The sequence below is a fragment of the Polypterus senegalus genome, chromosome 14 (assembly GCF_016835505.1).
Source record: "Polypterus senegalus isolate Bchr_013 chromosome 14, ASM1683550v1, whole genome shotgun sequence".
Classification (NCBI taxonomy): Eukaryota; Metazoa; Chordata; class Cladistia; order Polypteriformes; family Polypteridae; genus Polypterus; species Polypterus senegalus.
This window is the reverse complement of record NC_053167.1, coordinates 35,264,351-35,287,696: the sequence shown is the minus strand read 5'-3', so window position 1 is coordinate 35,287,696 and position 23,346 is coordinate 35,264,351. Positions and strand designations below refer to the sequence as shown.

The 23,346-nt window shown below is 38.9% G+C and overlaps 1 protein-coding gene across 3 annotated transcripts in view; it reads right to left on the bottom strand.

Moving 5' to 3' along the window:
* Positions 1-3,893: 3,893 nt before the first annotated feature.
* Positions 3,894-23,346, bottom strand: part of deptor (DEP domain containing MTOR-interacting protein) — a 56,292-nt gene continuing 36,839 nt past the window's right edge. For all 3 annotated transcript variants that reach the window (XM_039735364.1, XM_039735365.1, XM_039735366.1), the window contains exons 8-9: positions 10,044-10,148; positions 3,894-4,604 (exon numbers count right to left, since the gene is read on the bottom strand). In XM_039735364.1, coding sequence (XP_039591298.1) covers positions 4,479-4,604; positions 10,044-10,148 — 231 coding nt within the window. In that variant the 3' untranslated portion in view covers positions 3,894-4,478. The remainder of the gene's footprint in view (positions 4,605-10,043; positions 10,149-23,346) is intronic.

The window sequence follows — 23,346 nt, the reverse complement described above, 5'->3', positions numbered from 1 at the left end:
GGTGAGGTGTCCATCTGCTGTTATGCACCTAAAATCTGGAAGAGCTTACCAATAGAAATTTGACAGGCTAATACAGTGGAGCACTTTAAAAAACTGCTAAAAACACATTACTTTAACATGGCTTTCTCATAGCTACATTTTATGTAAAACTGATAAACTACAGTATATATGCGTATGTATGTTAGCATGAGCAATGACTCTAAACTGGAATGAAATAATTCTCAAAAATATTGAGAAAAAAAAAGAAAAGAAAACTACCAATGACTAATCTTTTTTTTCTATACTATCACAAATTTTTCATCAAACCTGTCAAAGGCATTTTTGAGATTTGGGGGTATTTAGGCTTTGCTGATTCGCGGATATATTGAAAGGTCTATTCTTAACAGATAGCTAGTGACATAGATGTACCATTCTGCCATATTTCAGCTTTTTAGCCACACCACGATAGTGCTGCTGTTAATGAGTGAAAGAGACAGTCAACTATGCATAGTTTACATATTTATAGATTTAATTGTGTGTTGTGTGGTTGTTTGTGTTTCACTTTTAATATATATATACACGTGTTTGCAATGCTCTTAGCTCAGTCAGTGGGAAGGGTAAACTCAAACATTTCTGCTGAACTTACCAATTTTAATGCAATTGAAAGCCAGCTACATAAAAACAAACTGATGGGAACAGAGTTAGGGCAGTTCAGTGGTGTTGTGATGGGAGGAGGTTTCCTGTACCCCATTTTCCCCCCAAAGACATGTATTTTAGCACGAGCAATGTCTCTAAATTAGAATGGTTGGGGGAATGTGTACAAGCCTGCCCATGGATGGACTGATGTCCCATCCAGTAAACTAAATCATATTCCCTCCTACAACCCTGTAATGGAATTAGAGAGTTTTGAAAATGGATGGATGGATGAACTGAAATGTCCCCTAATTTGTTTAAGTTCTCCTTATCATGTCAAAATCTCAACATTTGTTGAGTAAAGGGTATCAACTTTTTCTTGATATCTTATACTGCTATAATTGAGCACCAGAATGTGGGGAATGATAATGATGGTTATGAACAAAAAGCTTTCTTCAGGTTGTCAGGAGCCATTAACAGCAGGAGATCCTAATCCACTCGAAAAATCACTGGCATATAATAAATAACACCGACTCTGTATCCATTGCTGACAAGTGATGATCTTGAGGTATTTTAAAGATCTTTGCTATCTGTGGCAAATATTTCACTGTGATTCACTTTAGATAGCAAAGAGGTAAAACAGGTCATGATCCTTACATGTCAGCATGGATACGCAGAAGGGCCTTAGGCCTAACATGTAAATGCTGATTCTGGACATATTACCTGTCTAATTTAGAAAAGAGAGAGAGAGAGAGAGAGAGAGACATAGTAAGATGCCCAGATGATCTTTTTTGTTTTTAATATTTTTGTGGCTTCCATTTTCAACCGTAACATTCTTTGGTTTACATTTGTACGGTTTGCAATTATTATGAAATTAGCAGCACATAGAGCTAAATCAAAAGTAGAACATGTTTCCCTTTGAAATATATGTTGTACATTATATACATTCATTACTATTCCAAAACAAACTATTTCACAATGGGTTTGTGGGAGACCTGAGCTTATCCCAACAATAAGGTTTAGCATTGGATAGGCTGAAGGTTCATTGCAACCCACATGCATTTACACCAGGCCAGTTTAGAGCTGCAAAACAACCTAACCTGCATAACATGAGAATGGAGTAACCCATTACATTTTACTTTTGTTTTAAATAATTGTGGCACACAGGCTGACCAGAGCTGTTTCCTGCCTTATGCCCAATGTTGAAGAAATACGACCATGAATTAGATTAAACAGGCTGGAGAATGTTGTTTTGTTATACAGTAATCATGCCACACTGTTGAATGAAACTTTCTGTGGATGAAAAATGCCCATTAGAGAGCACCCTTGTCCATTAAAGGATTATTCTTTTTCCTTATACTCAAGGAAAAAAAATATTTCTTGTTGAAACAAAAGAATAAAAAATATTGAAACAAAAGGATTGAAGTGCATATTTGTGGTTATAAAATGCTAATAAGAATATCCTTACATCAACATTCCATAGCTTTGTTTGTGAAAGGCTTCAATGCCTGCAACTTTTTGTTATGAACAATATGTGGCCAAATGCTACCTTAAATTAAATTCCTTTCCAAACTTTTACCTTTCCCTATCTACATTGATTTTGAGGACTGAAAATTCACTTGTTGTACAATGTTAGTCATGGCACATAGTCCTCAGAATAGTAGTAGAAGTAGTAGTAGTTTTCAAAAACTTTTCATTTTGTATGACTGAGCCAAGGTTGAATAACAAAATAAAAAGTCACCTTATGCTTCCTTTTTGGCTGAGATCAATACATGAATATTACATAATGCTTTTCATGTTGAATACCAAAGAATTTCCCCTCCATCTATTTCTAAACAAATTCCCTTGGTTATAGTTGAACAGGACAGGAAGGCCTCTCTCCCCACTAAGATTACAGCTTTTCTCTATCGGTTTTCACTTCAGGCCTTGACATATTCTGAAAAGCACGTCCAGAGTCTGCACTGAGATCTTCTCCTTGAGTGTCATGCTCAGTACCCTTTCAGCAAGAGGTGCATCCTTATTAACTATCATGCCTGATTGTAGAGGAGCAGAAAAAATAAATAACAGATTATATACACAAACAACAACAGTACTTTTCCCCTTCGATATTTCAAAGTCAGTATTGTCTACAAAAAAGTGAAGTGGATTGATGGACTCTCACAAAGGAAGTAGGGGGTGATCCACAGTTCCACAATATAAAGAAACTTCAAAGAACTGAACCTTGATTCTTAAATAGAATATCCTTTTCCATGACCAATGGCATAGCATAGTGGGGGCGGCCCACCCCGGACGGCACTTTTAGGGGGCGGCAAAAAATTACTGTATATTTTAGTCTTTTAAATTGAAATACCTAAATAAGGGGGCGGCGAAATTTTCCTCCGCCCCGGGCAGCTGACGCCCACGCTACGCCACTGTCCATGACCACTTAAAACTTGAGCAAGTCTTCATGACTCTGTATTTTAAAAACAGTGACCACCACTTCAGTTCCACATGAAAACAGGGAAGGTGTGTGAGAATTAACACTAAACAGAATTGTAACTCTCAGCACAGCAAACATCTCAATAAAATACACTGTCGTCAATCCAATCGTATTTACCTCAGCCAAACAAACTGACCTCATCCCACCCGGTTTCCCAGTTTAGTCTCCTGAAAGTAGGGTTTCATAATAGTTTCAGGAAATGCTCAGAATGATCCTTTCATTGATGATCCTGCAACAATAGGTTAGCATGAATGATAGCATCATATTTTTCAACTCTTGTTAAGAACAGATTGGTAGGCATGACATCCATCCCTTTTTAGATTTTGAATGGCTTTGCAGGGTATCTAACAGCAATTTACCATAATTTCTTGAACACTTTTTAATCTGGCCTCAAATGAAGAATTGGTAAACATGAAGTCCAGCAGCCCCTTTACAATGACACTATTGAAAGAAAAGTACTGTGTAAAAATGATTCAGAACATATGACCTCTCCATAATCCCAAAGAGGGTTTTCATTCATTCATTAGTTTATTCATTCAGCTAATATAGAACTCATTTTGAGTAAGATCATCTAAAAACCACTTCCACCAGGGTCTTACTGTTCAAAACTATGTTTAGTTTAATTTGTTACTCTAAATTTCCTTTTGTGAAAGCCAGTAAATAGATGGATAAACAGAAGCCTAAATTAAGGTGCACTGGCAAATGACAGATGTCTCCTTTAGTTGGTCATTCTTAAGATGCTACTCTTTTCATGCCAGATTTTCTTGGAGATTTAGTTTGACCTCACTGCACGTTGACATAATTATCAGTAAACCAGGTTTATGTTTATTAAAAATGAAATACTTGCATTATGGTTTACCAAAAAAGTAAGTGGTAGGATCTACAAATTGTTTTCCAGTCCAGTGATTGTCTAAAATTATACCTCTATCTCTGAAAAAGAAGATGACAATTTGTGGCTTCATTATTGGTCACACTGTTCCATTTAGTCTGCAGGCCCATTCCGTCTTACTTTGCAAGTAATAATCTCGACACTCATATCTAGGAAACTTCTGTTTTATCTTTTGAGTTTGCAATTCAAAACTGCATCCTGACCAAAATGACCAAAGGGTTTGTCTTTCCATTTTTTCTCATACTTATTCAACACCTGCTTTGAAAAAGAAGATCATCTTCAAGTAATATTAAATACAAAGAATTTGAGACTTGATGACAGGTGAGTAGACACAAGTCACAGAGAGCATACCGATATCCTCCTTTACCTCATGCCATTCCTTTAAACACATTTGATTGATTTTCCACACAAAGAGGTTTAGGAAACTTTTCTTCTCTGTCTTAGTCCAATAGTATTTCTCAACACCAAACACCTGGTGCCGATGCATTTGACCGATTATCACTCTATGGCTTCTATGACTTCCATTACTAGTGTTCGTGGACCAGTCATAACAAGGTTACTGATGGTCTGGTAGTCGAGATGAAGCACTCCTATTCCATTCACAGAGTACACAAACTGACGTACCTAGGTGGACAAAAATTCAAACATCACTAACAGAATTATAACTGTCTCTGTTAATTTCACAATAAAACATGAATGAGGACAAGACCATGAAAAAGTTGAAACATCCAAGAGGTTAAACAAAAATCCATGAACCAATGGCCAAAAGATTGAAATTGCATCCTATGAAATCCTGTGTTTCCATATTGACCAATATCTAACTAAGCTAAACTACAATACAACAGATAACCTGCACACCTAGACTTGTTCATTATGACTACCTAAACATCTGAAAATCTCAATGTGCATCTTGAAACACTAAAAAAAATAAAAACATCAAACTGAATTCTTAGATCTATAATGTTTATTAAAGATATGTCTTTGATCCTAGTCTAAAGGTGACCCCTGTGGTTTGCAGGGGGCACTCTAGCGCCTCCTACCTGACACAGACAGACACAGACGCAAGTCCAGCTTTATTCACACAGGCTTTATTCAGTGTGAAATGCTTTCTCGGCAAGCGTTTCCTACAGCACAGTACAAAGCACAAGAGCACAAATGAAGCATAAAGCACCCTGTCTTCCTCTCTGTGCCTTCTCTCCCTCAAGCAAGTTTTGTCCTTGACATCCGGACTCCGGCTCCTGGAGCAGTGGCAGCTGGCTTCTTTAATCCTGTACCCGGGAGCACTTCTGGTGATCCGTTAGCATGATCTGAAAGCACTTCTGTGTGAGGCGGAAGTCCAATGAAATAGGACTCCACATGTCCCTGCAGCACCCACTGGTGGCATCCATGGAACCTAACAGGGCTGTGCCAGACTCCAACAACCATGAAGCCCTGTGGGAATCTGTGGTGCTGTAGAAACTCAGGAGGCTGACATCTAGTGCTCCGGGGGAGGTAATGTCCTAAGCAGGTTCTCTCCCCCAGTCCTTCCAGTATATAGGCATCCCAGCCGGGCAAGGGCCCTGGCCATCCGCCACATCGCTAAGAATTGCTTACTCAAATGCAATGAAACACAACTTGTCACTTACTGCTTCAGTAAATTCAAATTAATGACAGAACAACTGAATTCTAAAATTAAATTCACTACCTGTCACTCAATTTCAATTAATTTGTCCCTTGTAGTTTATACATGGTCCATCTTGAATATGAATAATACTAATACTGCATTACTTTTTTGGATGGCCATGTACCTTATTCCTTTCATTTGTCTACTGTTACAATTTCATTAAAGAAATAACACAATTGAAATGTACAACCTCTTTCTAAACTTTCAGATAAAACTGCAATGTTACATTTATAACCACTAACCCCACTATTTGAGAAACACTGCTCTAGCGAGTCTGCAATTTGCTCTGATGAGATCAAACAGATTTGATTTTTGGTCATAAAGGCAGGCTTGTGTGCATGAGAGCTGACCATCAATGAGTGCTCACCTAGAAGTACAGTTCATACAGTACAGTGACGAGAAATAAGGACCTCAGATGTTTTGGATTTCGCCAAAAGAAAAGAAGCTCATCTGTCAGATGTGTTTTACAAATCTGATAGAATGGCAAAGGGAAAAAAAGGAGCTGGGACTGCAGCTGAGCTACTGTACATGTTAACCCTTTGCACATTATTTGCTGTCACAGAAAGGGGTGAGCACTGTACTGGAGGGTCAGTACTGAACAGTGATTTCCAGTCATTTAAACTGATATGGTTTGTCCAGTGATCGCGGGCAGCAAGTATGCCATAACCCACCAACTGGAAATCACGTAATGTAACATTGTAACATTGTAACATTGAAGTAAGCAGATACTGTACCTCACATGCAGTCAGCTGCTTGACCTGCTTTGTGTCTGAAAGTCCAATGTAGAAATCTGCAGCACTTTTGTGCCATTACTGCGCCCTCTACAGCTCAGTCACTTATAAGGTCTTTTTTTTTTTTTTTTTGCTTGAAAACATATTGTATAATCCTATCTAATATTTTTATTTATAATTTATAGTGTTTATGTGTACTTAATATACTACATTTTTATTATGCTATGTTTTAATATTGTATTGTTATTCTTATGTTTGTTAACCTTTATCTGCTGCAATATGTTGTGTACCATCTATTAATCTGTCAATCTCTGTTTAATTTTTCTGCACCAATTGAATGAACACCCAGTACATTTAGTTGTATTAGAACATTTGAACACTAAAGCAATCTAGACAAGAACAGGCCATTCAGCCCAACAAAGCCTGCCACACCTATCAACTTAATTCTTCAAAATAAAATTGCTGACTTTTGAATGTTCCCAAAGTCCTACTGTCTACCACACTACTTGTTAACTTACTCCATGTGTCCATGGTTGAAAGCTATAATGACAATGCTTTGATCTTAAACTAACTAAATTAAACTGAATATGGTTGCATGCATCACTGACTGAGTTACTTTTATGAAGATGTGAAAATTCACACTGAAGAATGACTAAATCTTTATACAGGGTAAGCCAAAAAGAAGCACCACATTTCAAATGTTTATTATATTAAAATGCTAAAAGATGAAATACATTTCATTACGACACAAGAAAGGGTATACAAAATGGATTTTTTTTTGTTTTAAAAATGATGTCTTCAAGTTGGCGGCCATCATTAGAGATACACTCTTCCACATGATTTCTGAATGCTCGCATGACTCATTTGGCCATTTCAAGGGGAATAGTGGCGATTTTGCGGTAAACAGCGTCCTTAAGGGCTTTAAGGTTTTGAGGTTGGTGTGTGTGTATATGTTTGACTTAAGATAACCCCACAAGAAGAAATCACATGGCGCAAGATCAGGCGAATGAGAAGGTCACCCAACATCAACATGCAGGGAGATCGGCTTCCCCAGAAACATCTTCTGCAAAAATTGCATGAATCTCCAGGCCGTACGAGCTCTTGCTCCATCCTGTTGAAGCCAGACATCCATCACATCCATTTCTTCTAGTTGGGGCTGCAAAATGTTCTTTAGCATTCCAATGCAACATCCTGAAGTGATGATGATTGTTATTCCACCCTCCTCAAAGAAGTATGGTCCTACAATGCCAAATTTTGCAACTGCACACTAAACTGTAACACACTTACTGTGCAGAGGTCTCTGATGAAGTTCACAAGGATTGGTTTCCAATTGTGAAAGTTTTGCCTATTTACACAATCATTCAAATGGAAATGTGCCTCGTCGCTGCACATGACGATGGCATCTCGATAAACGGTTTGCAGAATGCTCACGCACAACTCTCTACGGCTCTCTCAGTGAGTTCCTGCATTACCATCATTTTCTATGGATGGAAATTAAGGTCTTCATGCAAAATGCTCCTGACATGTTGGAAATTACTAAGGCAGAAGCAAGTTTGCACACTAAACGTTTAAGAGACTGCAACATTGATGCCCTTACAGCTTGGATGTTTTCAGCTGTTCATACAGTCCGAGGATGGCCTGGAGATTTTCTGTTCAATGTTGTACCTGTATGTCTAAATTTAGCCACCCACTGAAAAATTGTTATCTGATCTGGAACGTCACCATTAGGAAGAATGCTGAAGTTCGCTCGTAACGTATGTTGCGTATGGATGATGATTGATGAGTGTCTGCTTATAATTCCAAATGCTGAACTTAAAAGAAGTTGTGATGCAGCCCTCTGCTGTTATGCACCTAACATCTGGAATAGCTTACCGATAGAAATCCGCCAGGCTAATATGGTGGAGCACTTTAAAAACTGTTAAAAACCCATTACTTTAACATGGCTTTATCATAGTTTCATTATAGTGTAACTCTGATATTCTGTACATGCATTTAATTATCATTTTTTGTGTTTTTTCATGGCTCCACAATCCATACTAACACCTACTTTCTCTGCTGTTCTTTTTCCATTTTTCTTTGGTGGTGATCTGCACCACCACCACCTGATCAAAGCAACTTGCAGTCTCTACATTGATGGATTGAAGGCCAGAAGTCCACATGACCATCATCGTCTAATTCTTTCACATGACGCCTGAAAACCATGACTGATTGAGACCATTTATGTTAGATAGAATGCCCAGGGGTGCTGGGTGGTCTTGTGGCCTCAGAAACCCTGCAGATTTTGATTTTTTCTCCAGACCTCTGTAGTTTTTTTTTTTTTTTTCCGTCCTCCCTGGCCATCGGACCTTATTTTATTCTTTGTTAATTATTATTACCTAATGTTTATATATATTTTCTTTGTTGATCTTGTAAAGCACTTTGAGCTACCTCATTTGTATGAAAAAGTGCTATACAAATAAATGGTGTTGTTGTTTTGTTTTATTTTTGAAGATTGCTTTGACAGCAAAAGAACGGTGTGCACCAGACCAAAGAATGTTGCTGACTGAAAACTACAAGGGTCCGCCTATCAAAAGGCCCCCCACCCCAACCCACTCAGCTGCCTCTACCTTGTGCAATGACTTGTGGTACTTCATTTTGGTTCACCCTGGATATTAAAAATAGATTTTGGCCTTTTCACATAATCAGAGGCTCACTGCTTACATTTGGACCAGTGCCCAGTTGGCTCTTTAACATCTGCTCTTTGGAGTTCCTTCACTAATTTGCGTTGAAATTCCTTTCATACAGTACATCCAAATTGAAACTGAAGATCCATCCCTTCTTATTGGCTTGTATGAAATGAAATTACTAATGCAGTTTGTGTCTTTCAACCACCCTTAATTTGTCTGTTCCCTGTACTATGCTGCTGGATTTACTTTATTGTAATACATGTGTCTAAATTTCACATGTTATTGTAAAGGTAATCTAACAAAAAAATCTCAAAATCATTTAACATAAATCAGAGTTTCAAAGCACTGCCACATCAGGTGTAAGGTAGGAATCAACCCAGGATGGGGGGCCAAGACACATGCACAACCACAAGCAGCACTTTAGAGTCCCCAATCAAACTAATCTACACATCTTTGAATATATGAGAGAATACTTGGAAAAAAACCTTTTGCAGCCATAATGAGAAAAGGTCAACCTCATATGCAATATCTGGCTGCTGAGTTCAAACTGAGAATGTTAAATTCACACCTCAGCAATTCAATCCTACCTGCACCTTATGGGGGTCTTCTGTGAATAAAACTGTTTTAATCTGAAAGGCACTAAATAATATAAGGACTCATTCATTAAAAATCTTACAGGTCTACGAAATACCCTAAAATCCAAAATAAGAATCCTGATATGAAGACTATCATGCATAAAATGTAATGATGAAACAGAAAAACTGTGATCTAATACTATCTCATCCCTTGTTAAAAAGAACAACAACAATTTATTCCTTGTATAGCCCAAAATCACAGAAGGAATGCCTCAATGGACTTTAACAAGCCCTGCTTTTTGACAGCCCCGTAGCTTTGACTCCCTAAGAAGATAAGAAAATAAACTCAAAAAATAAAACAAAAATAGATCATCTGCTTCTGAATCATCTTTCACTTTGGACTACATAGTAAAAGCTCATTATCATACCTTGATTCCAGCTGCTGCTGCAGGGCCACCGGGGTCAACAGCCTGGATGTGACAAGGTCTTCCTCCACGGACGACAAATCCCCAACCCACAGCATCACCTACAATCTGTGAGGCAAAGCAGTTGCAAGAAGTAGAAGTGAGTCAGATGAGAAGGGTTACATTGTTCTATTTCAAAGGCAGGTACAGGTTAGCATTGATTTCTGCTTGATCATTTTCTACTTTCTTTCTGTAGGGTTTGGGTGTGTGGATACACCAACAACTGAACCATTTGAAATACTAGAAGTAATTTCTGGAATTGGAAACTGCAGACTGAAGGCTAAAGCACCTAAGCATATCCTGAAATAGAAGAATTTCATTTTACAAGATACAGGTATCGACAGCTGACTTTCAGTTTCCTATATTTTCTAAATGAGGCTCAAAAAACATGTCATAAAGTATGCAGGAGAGAAGAGGCATTTATTGTAAGAGTAGAGAAAAGCCTCTAAGGTTCTAATTAATGTGATAATAATAACAGGAGTGACTGTGTTTAGTCCAGAGGGAGGGAGAAAGAACCAATGCAGGTCTGTAAAAGTGTTGAATTTAAATAAACAGTGGCACAAGGGAACATCAGTCACTGTGTTAGGAAACACTAAAGACTCCAGGTGTCAGAAATGTAAGTGACCAATGGTGTATTTACTGTACACACTTTGAATTTATTTTTGTTTTTTGGTTTCCACGGACACTGACATGTTGCTTGTGGTAATTCAGACTTATTGTGGCAGGTGCCTTATAAAGAATGCCCTATTTTAGATGTCTGCACACTGAGTGGGTATGCCCATGCTTTAATTTATTTAAGAGAAACACTATAGTGAATCTGCGGTGGGCTGGCACCCTGCCCGGAGTTTGTTTCCTGCCTTGTGCCCTGTGTTGGCTGGGATTAGCTCCAGCAGACCCCCGGACCATGTAGTTAGGATTTAGCGAGTTGGATAATGGATGGATGGACTACAGAATTCACTTCAGATTGAAGACATTTTAAGGACCTCAACTTTAACATTCATTTTTTACTCCCATTCTTGCTTTTGTTTTGGCAGTTCAACCGCGTTATCTTGTTACTTATTTTTTTCGTTTGACTGTTCTTAAAATGATCCGATCAACTGGTTATAACATCAAGAGTGGTATGTAACAAGCAAAAGTCCTTTAGCAATCAAATACTCAACAAGTAAGTCACGTCATCATTCAGTAAGTAGGGTGTTTGTGAATGTTTAAAGATCAGTTAAGAATATTAGGAGATTAGAATGCGGCAGTTTAGAACTGTCCATTTAGCTCTACAAATTAACAAAACAACAATTAGTTATTCCATAATTCTCTGGTTCGCTGGACAAAGGAAAAACTTTCTAATATGTGTGAGAAATTTACCTTTGACCAATTTCCATCTATGACCCTGTGTTTTTGTTGAGAACATTTTAAAATAATAGCTTGCATCAATCATAAAAATTCCCTTTGCAATTTTATATACAGTGGGTTGTATCACTTGTCCTCCACACATTGTTTCTTTAACCCAACACCCTATTAGTTTGTTTAACGGTTTCTGTACAGTGTCTATATGTAGATAGAGATAAGTCCACTATGGCACCTATATCCTTATAATGTATACCTTCATGTTCACATTACACCTTCTAATGTGTGCTTAATGTTCGCATGTTTACTTCCTACATGCAACACTTTACATTGCCATATTAAAATACATCATTCATAAACCTGCTCAAGTCAGCATTCTGTCCATGTCCATCTCTAATAATTCTAGATTTTCTGCATTCCACCTAGATTAGTATCAACTACAAATTTAACCAGATTGTTAGGTATACTTTTATCCAAATCATTTATAACAACTAAAAAGAGTAGTGGCCTCACTTGTGACATTATTTAGCTTCCCTAACATAACCCTCCTGCCTTTAAATTAAATTGCATGCTTTTATTGGTTTCTCATAGAATTCAAGTATATTAGTAAAATATAGTCTCCCCTGTGCTCCAATGCTAACTGCCCACATATACACCTATTTTTCTATATGATGCTATGTCTTTTTCATAATAATTGCTTCCATTAATTTACCCCTTACTGGCCTATAGATAATTGCACTAGGCTAATTATTGTTTCTATATAATGGAACAACATTTCCTTGCTCCGGGTCTGTAGGATTTTCCCCTATACAGTATACTGTATGTACTCTTTAACCTCCCTAATACTCTAGGAAAAAGGTAAACTAGTCTTGGGATTTGTTTGATTTCAGGGCTTTTAATCTAAGTAATACTTCTACCTCCACAATCCACAATTTCAAAATCATGAAGTACCTTCCTAATAGTCCATGTAACTGCTAGGAGGTTATCAACTTCATAAAATGTGAAAACTTTTAAATTTACAGAATTCACAATACTCAATGTCTGCATATTTTGCCCTGTAGGGGGTGTCCAAACATCAGACAAGTCCAATGAGGTGTCCAGTCAGGAGCTCTGCCTGCTTGGAGGAACACATGGGCCTGAAAGACAATCTACCAATGTCCTTTCACAATACCAACCTCTTGTCCAGGAAATGGAACCCCCTCCACCCTGGAAAGGATGTCTATTCATCTCAGACTCCCATTACATATTAGATCACCCTTATAATCTTTAATAAACTTTAGCCTTCTACTTGACTGTTCTTTTATTAATAAAATACTGAAAGAATCTCCTTAGGTTATCTTTTTGTATTTTCTGAAATATTTCTCTCTAAATACCTTTTAGCTTTCTTAATATCCTATTTTAACCATTACAATCATAAATACTTACGGTTAGTGTTGGTTCAGTATTGTTTCAGTATGCATTACAGATGTATTATTATTTTTTGCAGATTTTTTTTTACTCATTTATTTATTCATGGTGGAGTTCTCTTTAGCTTCTCTCTACTCCTAAATTTTGGGATGTTTGTCTTTATGTAAAATGCTTTTAAACCTGCTGCACTGCTCCTTGACTACAACCAGGCTTAAATGTTTTACCCAGTTTAATTTTTCAGACTTTTACATATATGCTCAAATTTTAGACTACTAAAATTAATTTTAATTTTGAATAGGTGTTCTGAAAGTATACTGTGAAATGTATTATATGATAGTCACCATATCTTAATGGCTCTCCTGAATTCTATCCTAATTATTACAGAATTCTAAACCTACACCAGCCTCTCCACTCATTCGTGTTTTAACATACAGTGTTAAATGACAGTTAATGATTACTTCTATGAAGTCCTGTTTTTATGCTGAATTATTTTTAATGATCTTCCAGTTAATATTTTGGGTAATTAAAACTCCCCATGACATTAATATCCCCTGCTAAATTTGTTTATTTCTAATATTATTTATAAATACTGCATACTGAAACTATTGTCTGCAGTGGGTGTGCAACGCACTCCCAATATCAGGTCTCTGTCCCTGGTGCCTTGTAGATGAATCCAAATATCCTTCTATATAAAAGCGGTCCGGTGTCCTTTCGTCCCGTGAGTGCTACGCAGGCGCAGAGTTTCACACTCGCCCGTCCATTTTGCAATGCACGATGGGATTTGTAGTTTTGTTTTTCCAGGTAAAAGATGATTTTCTACTCCAGACTGTGCGATATCTTCTTCTTCTTTCTTACTATATAAAAGCGGTCGGGATTGTCCTTCCGTCCCATGAGTGGAAAGCGTAGCGGTATTCCGCTTATCACAGACTTACTACTTGCAGCTTGCGGTACGAAGCGACATGATGTGAGCAGAGTTCTGGTGCTCCCATCGTTCCCTTGCTTTTGTGCATGATGTGCTGGAAAAATAGACAAAATTATGTCTCTGGAAATAATTAATGTTGATGGAGTACAAATGCCTCACCGCGTAGTAAATATCAGGGGGGTTCAAAAGGGCGACCTCAATATAGAAAAAAAGTTTAAATTTCATCACAAAAATAACAGAAACTGTGAGTATTAAAGTAATACCGCTCAAATGCAATATAACCAAATTAATGAGTTTGTATAAAATATCAAATTGATCTACATATTGAATTGCCTTAAGAAGTGGTCAACTTAAAAGGCGGGTGAGCCTAGTCCTTACTAAGATTTGACACATCACCCACTTGAAGCCAACCTGCATCCAACTCCTGCTGTAAATAAGTGGCAACTTAGTTGATTTAGCTTATCTTTAGTTAAAAATTATATTATGTTCATGCCCATCCCTAAGATTTAGCCTGGTTTCTGTTACTGCTATAATCATAATTGTATGCAGCTACATTTATCTCTAACTTACTTGTCTTACATTGATGCTTTCAGTGTTAAGACATGCAGTTACTAATTTTATTTTAATTTTATATGATTAATTGAATTGCTGATTTTAATTTGGGTTACTACTGATCAGGCAGAGAAATAGACAGGTAATATTTTATTAGTACCTAGGGGGAAATGTAGGCAAATTTGTAAGGTATCTAATTTATAACAAAAAGTAAGTGCACTCTATTAAATGTTTTTTATACATACTGTATGTGGACATATCAAAATTTGATCTTCCTTTAAACAGTATCTTACATAAAGGAGATGTAATTTAAAAAATTGACTTTGCAGTAATTTATTCAATATAAAAATGTACAGTTATGCCACTTTACTCTGCTGAAAAACTAACTCCTCTCTTGGCTCTAAAAGCTGGTATTGCTCCCTTAAATAGACATTTTCTGCAGCTGCCTATTTGTCTCTGACATTGAAAGAAAAAGTTTTCCCACTCCTACATGCAGAATTCTTCTAGCTGTGTGGTCTTCGAGAGGTGTCTTGTGTTCACAGCCCATTTCAAATTCACCACAAACCCTGACCCACTCCCCACCCACCCATCCCAGTATCTGTGGCCAAATATTTCTATGTTTGTCTCATCTGTCCAGATCACATTGTTCTAGAACCTCTGGTCGTGGCCTAGGTGTTCACTCACTCATACTCTTATGTTCTTTCTGGACAGCAAATGTTTCCTTGGGGTATGCTTCCCTAGTACTGTAGATCTAATTTATTCAGTGTCTTTCAAACTGTAGACACATATACTGTACTTTGACATCAACAGTGGCAAGATCTACCTGTAAACGGTGTGATGAAATTCTGAGATTCTTAGAGACTTCTTTCTGTATATTTAGTTCTGCCCTCAGGATAAACTTGCTGGAGGGTTCCTGGTCTGGAAAAGTTGTTTGAAATCTCCTCAATTTATAGATGAACTTCCAGGCAGTGGAATTGTTTATTTCCAATTGTTTGAAAATACTTTTAAAAACCTTCCCAAACTCATAGGCATCCATAAACTACTTTCATTGAGTTCTGTTGATATCTGGAGATGGTAATAACTCACACTTCAACAACAAAGAACAAATCAAACTAAATGTCTGAAGTTTAACAAAGACAGATTAAGATGTGATCCTCCCTAACAAAGTTCTAATCATTTGCCCCTGATTCTTTATGCTAATGATAAACAGAGCAGTGAATTTACTTTTTCCACACTCTAACAAAATAGCAACACTAAGAACAATGTAACACAACGGAGTACATAGATTAATTATGTCAGTTTGGCAAAGGCACTAGCACAGATGAGAGGTGAAACTCATCGAATGTTCTGTCTGGAGCATTTTTGAGCACAATGGTTGATGTTGTTGAATGGTGATCTTTTCAAGATCATGAGTTTAGTCATGCTAATATGGCATACGACAGGAGCAAGGTCGTACAAGGCTCTGAAAGTATGTGCACTTACAAGAGCACAGTGTGAGTCTCAATGTTGGTGCAAAAAGTTAGACACTCCTGGGTTATTCAATGGCTTGCTGAAAAGACTACAGCCAGTGGCATAACTAAGAAGAAGAAAAGTGTGACCTGAGTGAAAAATCTACAGGCGATCTTTAATGCTATGCAGAGGGTCAGATGTGCAGAAATGCCAGGATCTGCGAGCTGGAGCTATGGTCTGGTCTCCCTGGATGACTACTGACGTAGGTCTAAATCTAAGAGGCTCCAATCACTTTGCACTTCTTTACTGATGCTTCAGTATTTTGCTATTGTTTTCCCTTTTAACACACTGTCAGTCTGCTTCAGCTGCCACTGTCAGTCTTTTCATTTGCAAGGAGTCAAACAGTATATTCGTTAATTTGAAATACTCTTAAATATGCAGCCTTTAAGCCCAGTGTTTCATTTTAAAAGCATGTCTGATAGAATGCAGAATTAATTGGCTTTGGCTGTCTGTGATCAATTCATGGAAGAGCTTATTCTACTTACCCTTTTTGTTTTATTATCATTATTATTTTTACCAATGTTTTGAATAACACAATTGCAATGCATAATCAAGAGGTGCCCCGCTCTGATCCTGGAGACCTGCAGTGGCTGCTGGTTTTTGTTCCAATCTCTAGTGATTTCACTCTACCATGTCAGTTCATTCTTAAATCACAGATTGTTTTCTCTTTTCTAATGATAGATGTATCATCCAAGTGATTTGAAGCCTAAAACGGATAAGTAATTTTCAGTTCTTCACCTTCTCTTCAGTTTCCTTCTGAGTACTTAATTAAACCAAATAGTGAATGATGGATACACACGGCTGGAAATGGAGACAAGCTAGACATAGAACTGCTGGTTCCTTTGTCATTTGCATCTTATTGCTAATAAGGAGCAGTTAAAACAATGAATACAGCTGTTTAAGACAAAAATAAGCAATTAAGGGTTCAAAAGCTTAACAAGCAAGACAACTAAAATGAAGCAGAAAAATGTCACGTGAGGAATAATAAGTGCTTCATTAGCAATGAATGACTTCTCATGAAGCAACTGGGTTGGAACAATTACCTGTAGCCACTGCAGCCCTCCAGGAGCAACGTTGCTCAGCCCTGATTTAAAGAGTCTGAATCTTAAATAGCAAATCAATTAAATGAAGTTACTTAATAACAAAAACTAGTCACTAATTAAGAAAATGGCTGGAATGAAAACCTGTAGCTACTGTGGTTCTCCAGGATCAGAGCTGACCAACCCTGGCATGATCTCTATCATGTGGAGAGAAGCTATTGGATGATTGGTATGAGTGGCATTTTCATACAAAAGTATTTTCGTTAACATTAAAATATAATAATAATAAAAACAATGAGAGTTAAGTATAAGAGCCACTAAAATTGTATACTGTCATACGTGTGTGAATAGGGGACAGTTTAAAGGTTGGGATAATTGTACACTTCCTCCGGAAAAACAGAGGGTGATGTTGACTAATGCACTTTTCTTTTCCCCTCTCTCTGCAGACCAGATCATTAACACCATGACACCTCTGACGTCACTTCTGGTTTCCGCCTGCCTGGACCTGCCTCTTCCTGCCCAGGACCTTTATCTCTGGAAGCAACGTCATCTTGAATCAGTCTGATGGAGACTTGTATCATTTTGACATTTTTTAATAGCGCTATATCATGCATTTTATTTGAATATATGGGGTTGGTCCTTGTGATGCCCCAAAGATTTCTAATCTCTCTTTGTCTCATTACTATAATACATATCAAGTGCCTAATTTATATATTGCCTTGTACAAATGTAAGAAATATTTACATTTAAAATGTGTCATATTTCTCAGAGCTGCAATTCATATTGCTACACTGTACTGCAAGCTCCCAAGAATCAAAATGGCACACGTGCATATTCAAAATTACATGTCAGTAATTGATATTGGCATTTGTTTTCCAAGATTTTCACATACTGTATTATGTATGGCCCGACCTCAGCTGGTCTAAGGCAGAGCTGCGAATCCCGCAATGTTTCCACATCCTGAGGGCACAGACGCGAGGTGGGGAGCAGCAATGTTATGAGTGCCACCAAGTCAGCCACAGGTGGAGGCACAGTGCCTCTCCACCCCCTTTAGTCTTTACCTTACAGGACGGAGCTGTGGTTCAGATGAATATGACTACCCATCCAGCAGAACAACGGCCCCCGTGGGACAGTATGCTTCGCCCCACAAAGCTCAGTATAGATTGTGTGGTGGACTGCCTGGGCCCTTATTTTGCCGAGACACCTTCAGCACAGAAGAACCAGGGGAGATGGCTTATTCCGGATACTGTCTCCCCAGGACCAACAGAGGGTAGCCCTATTGGCTTACAGCGGGGTCACAGGTTTGGAACATGGAAGCTCAACCCTGTTGTGGTCTGTGGCCAATGCCAGGGGGTACCTGGATGTTTACTGGTCCCAGTTTGGCAGCACTTCCACCACAGCAGGAAGTGCTGCTGGAAGAAGGTCGGTGGACAGCTTGGTTCCTTCCAGGTGTCCTACAAAAATGGGGGCCAGTCACCACTACTCAAAAGCCATAGTCGGGATAAAGAAGGCCAAAGCCAGTGAGGAGGACTGGAGGTGAAAAGGACTGGGCTTGATGTTGTGCTTTTGTGGGGAGTGAAGAAAGTGCTTCCCCATATGGAAAAAATTAACGTGTACAGTGCAACATTTGTGTCTCCACCTGTCTGTGTGAGGGTAGGGATGGATGGAGCTTCCTTGGCTTCTCAATATTTATTGACTATCATTTCGTAACAGTTTGCCAATTATAAGACTGTTTTTAACGTTTCATACAGAAATATAATGTCTGTTAAAGGTCTGTTAAGTTTACACTGCACATTTTTAGTTTAAAGGGCAGGCAGGCACTTTTTAGCTGGCAGGAAACTGTGTCTGAACCTGCCAAGGTATTTAGAGAAGCTTGAAAGAGGTTTGCTACTCACTAAATTTTGCCATCCCGAAACTTAATTAAATAAAAAAAATATATATATATATATATATATATATATATATATATATATATATACATATATATAATATAATGTATATATATTGTCACACACGTGTGCATGGGAGGCAGCTAAAGGGAATGAGGAATTGCAGTTCTGTATCATACCGGGATGTGGCAGAGTGCACTGACTCGTTTTCTCCCTTTCCTGCAGACCATTCACGGGAGATTCCACCTGGCCCTCTTGACGTCACTTCTGGGTCCAAGCCTATGGAAGAAGACCTTGCCGGCACCAGCCCCTGTAATGTCACGTCCAGGCTTGAGCCTATGGCTGAAGACCCTTATGACCCTTTGACCTTGTTTCCTGTCTTCCCCTTTAAAAGCCTCCACCTTTACCCTATTCCCTCAGTTCTGTTTTGGACTCGGTTTTCTGCACATTAGCGCTGTGTAACATTTTTACAATTTTGCAGCCAGGATACCAATTATACGGGTGGCTGACCCAAACCTTACTATGACTTACGGTCAAGTCGGTGACAGTGGCATAGCCGGCAGGATGGAAAGGTCCCAGAAGAGAAGGGGACAGGACCTGTAATGTACCCAGGTGTTAGCGTATCATGACCGAGTGTTCAGGTGGGGGGTAACTGTCCCGTGGTTCGTAGAGACTTGGTACGGGTTCCACTCCCAGTACGCTTAGCTGGGCAATCTAGGCAGGCCAGGGAGTGTGCATGAGGGGCTCACAGAATTGGGCTGGTCCAGAGGGGGGAAGCAAAAGGGTCTTATTATGATATCTTGGGAGAGAGTACCTACCTCCCTGTGAAAACAGGGCCACGATTTCCACCTAGGGATGCCTCAGACTTTTAGGTGAGTAAAGTCAGAAACTGGAGGTTGGGCCCAGAGCGGCTGACCCACAAACAAGCCTGGTCCTTATGGGCAATGGTAGGGCAATGGCTATGGCCACATTAGAATAAGCCCTAACAAGTAATAGAGCAGGTGGCCTGCTACCTTCTCCTAAAAGCTCTGCCCCACCGTTTCATGCAGCCAGTCTGGGGTATACAGTTTACAAACATGAAAGGGCTCCTGGAGACACATAGGACAGCCTCACAATCTGAGAGAGCAGAACCGTCCCTGAATTGAGCTCAGTACGTCCCCAAAACCTAGCCCCTCCCCGCAGGGCACAACAACACGGAGCTTGTGCCTACGTACTCGGTGTTGTGGGCACGCAAACTGCTTGAGAACAAGGAGGAGTGAAGGTAATGGGGGAGGAGGGGTTGGTGTGCTTTGACTAACCCCTTGGTGGTCCCACACACAGGAGTGGTGATTGTAAATGGGTACCAGACCAGAGCCTTATTTGAATTCCAGCAGCAACATTATCATTGTTGCCTGCCAGTTTGTGCTGCCGTGGTTAAATATTAAGACCAGTATAACCTGTGTCCACAAAGAAATCCGCTGGTACAGGTCCACCACCTGTGTCATCAGTTGTGGAGGATAGGTACAGAAATTAACCATGGCGGTCCTCCCAAATCCACCACATCTGGCGATACTGGGACGGGACTGGTCTAAAATTAAAAGCGATGAGACACATACCACTCCCGTTTTTAACTTAGGCCTTGTTATAGATGGGGATGAGGCATTTAAAGCTGACTTCACACCGTGTAACCAGCCAGCGGAGAGTGACGTGGCAACTCCTGGACCGTCGCGGGCCGATACGTCATCCACCAGCGCCAAGACGAAACGGGAGGAACCACGTCCCTTGAGGTCGGCCTGGACCCTCTCTCCCTTTTGCAGTTTCAATTTAAAGAGACGCCAGCTTCTTTTAAAAGCAGTGGAATGACGATTCCCTTAAGCCTGCCAAAAATGCAGTGGTTCTGGTCAGCGACTAGCACACTCACCAGTCGATGCCACAGGGTCCTCACTTAGTTTTGGAAAATTACCTTCTGTATTGCGTAGCAGAGCATGACGGAAAGGAGCAAAGGCTACTGCTACTGCTTCCGGCAGCAGCTCTGTGAGTTAGCAAATGCCCACCTCCTAGGTGGCCATTTGGGCACTGCGAAAACTCTGGAGCAGATCAAGCTCCGCTTTTATTGGCCGGGAATCAATGAGGAGGTTCATCGCTTTTGCACTTCCTGTCCGGAGTGTCAATTGAGACAAATTCCTAGGAAGGACCGTGCTCCTCTCATTTCTATTCCCCTAATTGATGTCCCATTTCACAGAATTGGGGTCGTTTTATTCAGGCCCCTAGAACCTTCAGCCTGAGAACACAAATACATTTTAGTCCTCGTGGATTGTGCTACCAAATACCCCGAAGCTGTTCCGTTGCGCTCAGGTACTTCTAAAGCCATCGCACGGAAATTGGTAGGGGTCTTTGCACGAGTCAGCATCCCTAAGGGAGTCCTGACAGACCAAAGGAACGCCTTTTACCTCGGAGACGTACAAGGAGACTGCCAGGTTACTTAAAATAAATCAGCTAAAGACCACGGTGTATCATCCTCAAACTGACGGTCTGGTAGAGAGATTTAATCAGACTCTCAAACAAATGCTTTGTAAGGTGTTCAACGAGGATGGAAGGAATTGGGATCAACTTCTCCCCCTCTTCCTTTTTGCCTATTGGGAAGTCCCACAAGCCTCTACAGGGTTCTCCCCTTTTGAATTATTGTATATATACTGTATATATATATATTTATATATTTACACATATATATATATTTATATATATATATACATATATATATATATACGCTCGTATACTCATACATTCATACATACATACATGTATTTTGTGAAACATAAGAATCAAAAAATGTATTTTATTGTTTTTAAAATATCCTCTCTTTTTACTTTAAAATTTTTTCAAAATTTATTTTTATTATATTGTTTGTTTCCCTAAAGATGTTCTGCTTTGTGGTAGAATAGTATTATGAAGTTGTATCACAAAACATACACAGCATTGTATGTGAATTAAATGCATCATCTCATGCCTAGTAAGGATATAGGGGGTTGCAGATGAGGAAGGTGTGGGAAGGGGGCCACAAAAAGCTGCCTTGTCTTGGGTGGAATTATTTAACATGCTAGCCATGTGTTTTTAACACGATAACAGCCGTGTTAACTTAGTTAGTAAGCAATGTTACACTAAAGACAACGAAGCTTCTTTCTTTTGATTGCTTAGTTAATAATTCTTGTTACAAAACAATGTTTCAAGGAAGAAGTGAACATGACACTATATACTGCACTTCTCACACTGTGTAATAACGCAGACTTAATAGATTAAAAAAGAATCTACAGTTTATGGATTAAATAATCTATCCATCCATTTCCTGAAGTGGCTTACTCAATTTAATGTAAGTTTCAATATTATTGCTGTAACAGGAGATGGCGCTGTTGTAGTGACTGCACCCTGAATGACAACAGAATGGCCAAACCTAACCGACTGGTAAATTATTTGATAAAAAACACAAGAGAGGTATACACACTCCATTGTGTAGCCATGGCTAACGTATTTAAACAGATGCGTGCGACTGCAAAGATGAAATGAAGCAGAAATTAGTAACAAAACCCTGTTCTTCTGCTTGTTCAGTTAATTTTTTCCTACAAATACTGTTCCGCAGGTTGAGAGCCTCCCAGTGTGTGTTACCTAATAAACACTGGGAATGGTGCCAGACTCTCTTGAGATACTGCAAATGCAAGCTGCCTAAAAGCATAAGAACAGCTTGTTGCATAAACAGATTTCAGCAACAGAGCATGATGTTCAGAGAGTCTGACTCACTCTTCTAGTCCAGCTGGTTTGGGTGTCACATACCTGTCAGTACTGTTTTGAATTTGAATTTAAAGAAATAAATAAATAAAATTAAAGTGACCTTTAAAAATGGGTGATGGTCAGAAAAGACCCTGAAATTGAGATTTTGCAGATAACCATATTCATTGTTTTCTTTTCTGTTTATCTCTTGCCCACCAGCCCACTCTAAAATATCTGCAGGCGTAGTGCAATGAGGTGAAATCTCTCCACACTCCAGCAAAAATTAATAATATGGGCTGAGGTAAAAATAGCACTTCTTATTTTTAAGACAAAAGCTACACGCTGAGCATAGGTTTGCAAGTCTCCATCACTTGTTATTCTCATATTATTTGTATATGCTTTCATTCCAAGTCTTTATTATCATGAAAATCAAAGATATGCTTAAATCATATATTTAAAACATTCACACACAAAAAAAGCCTTGGTTTGAGTCCCACTTTGGAATCTGTCTATGTGAACTCTGAATATTAATACCACTTTTATGCATGGTTTAATCCATCCATCCCAAAGATGTGAGTAAGATATTCATTGTTTTGTCTTATTTGCCCGATCTGATTGAGTGTGGGTGAGTCCTTGAATACATTAGCGCTGCATTTAGAACTGGTATTTGCCTTGTGCTCCATGTCTGCCCCCCAAAACTGGAACTACAATAGACAGATTCAATAACAGATACAGTAGGTATAGTAATACCTAAAATGAAATGTAAATGTTGCTACCAAAGCAGGGACAATAAAACAATAAAGAGGAGGCACAGAATATGCTAATAGATAGCCAACATCTAACTTGTGACTAGGAGGGAAACTCAA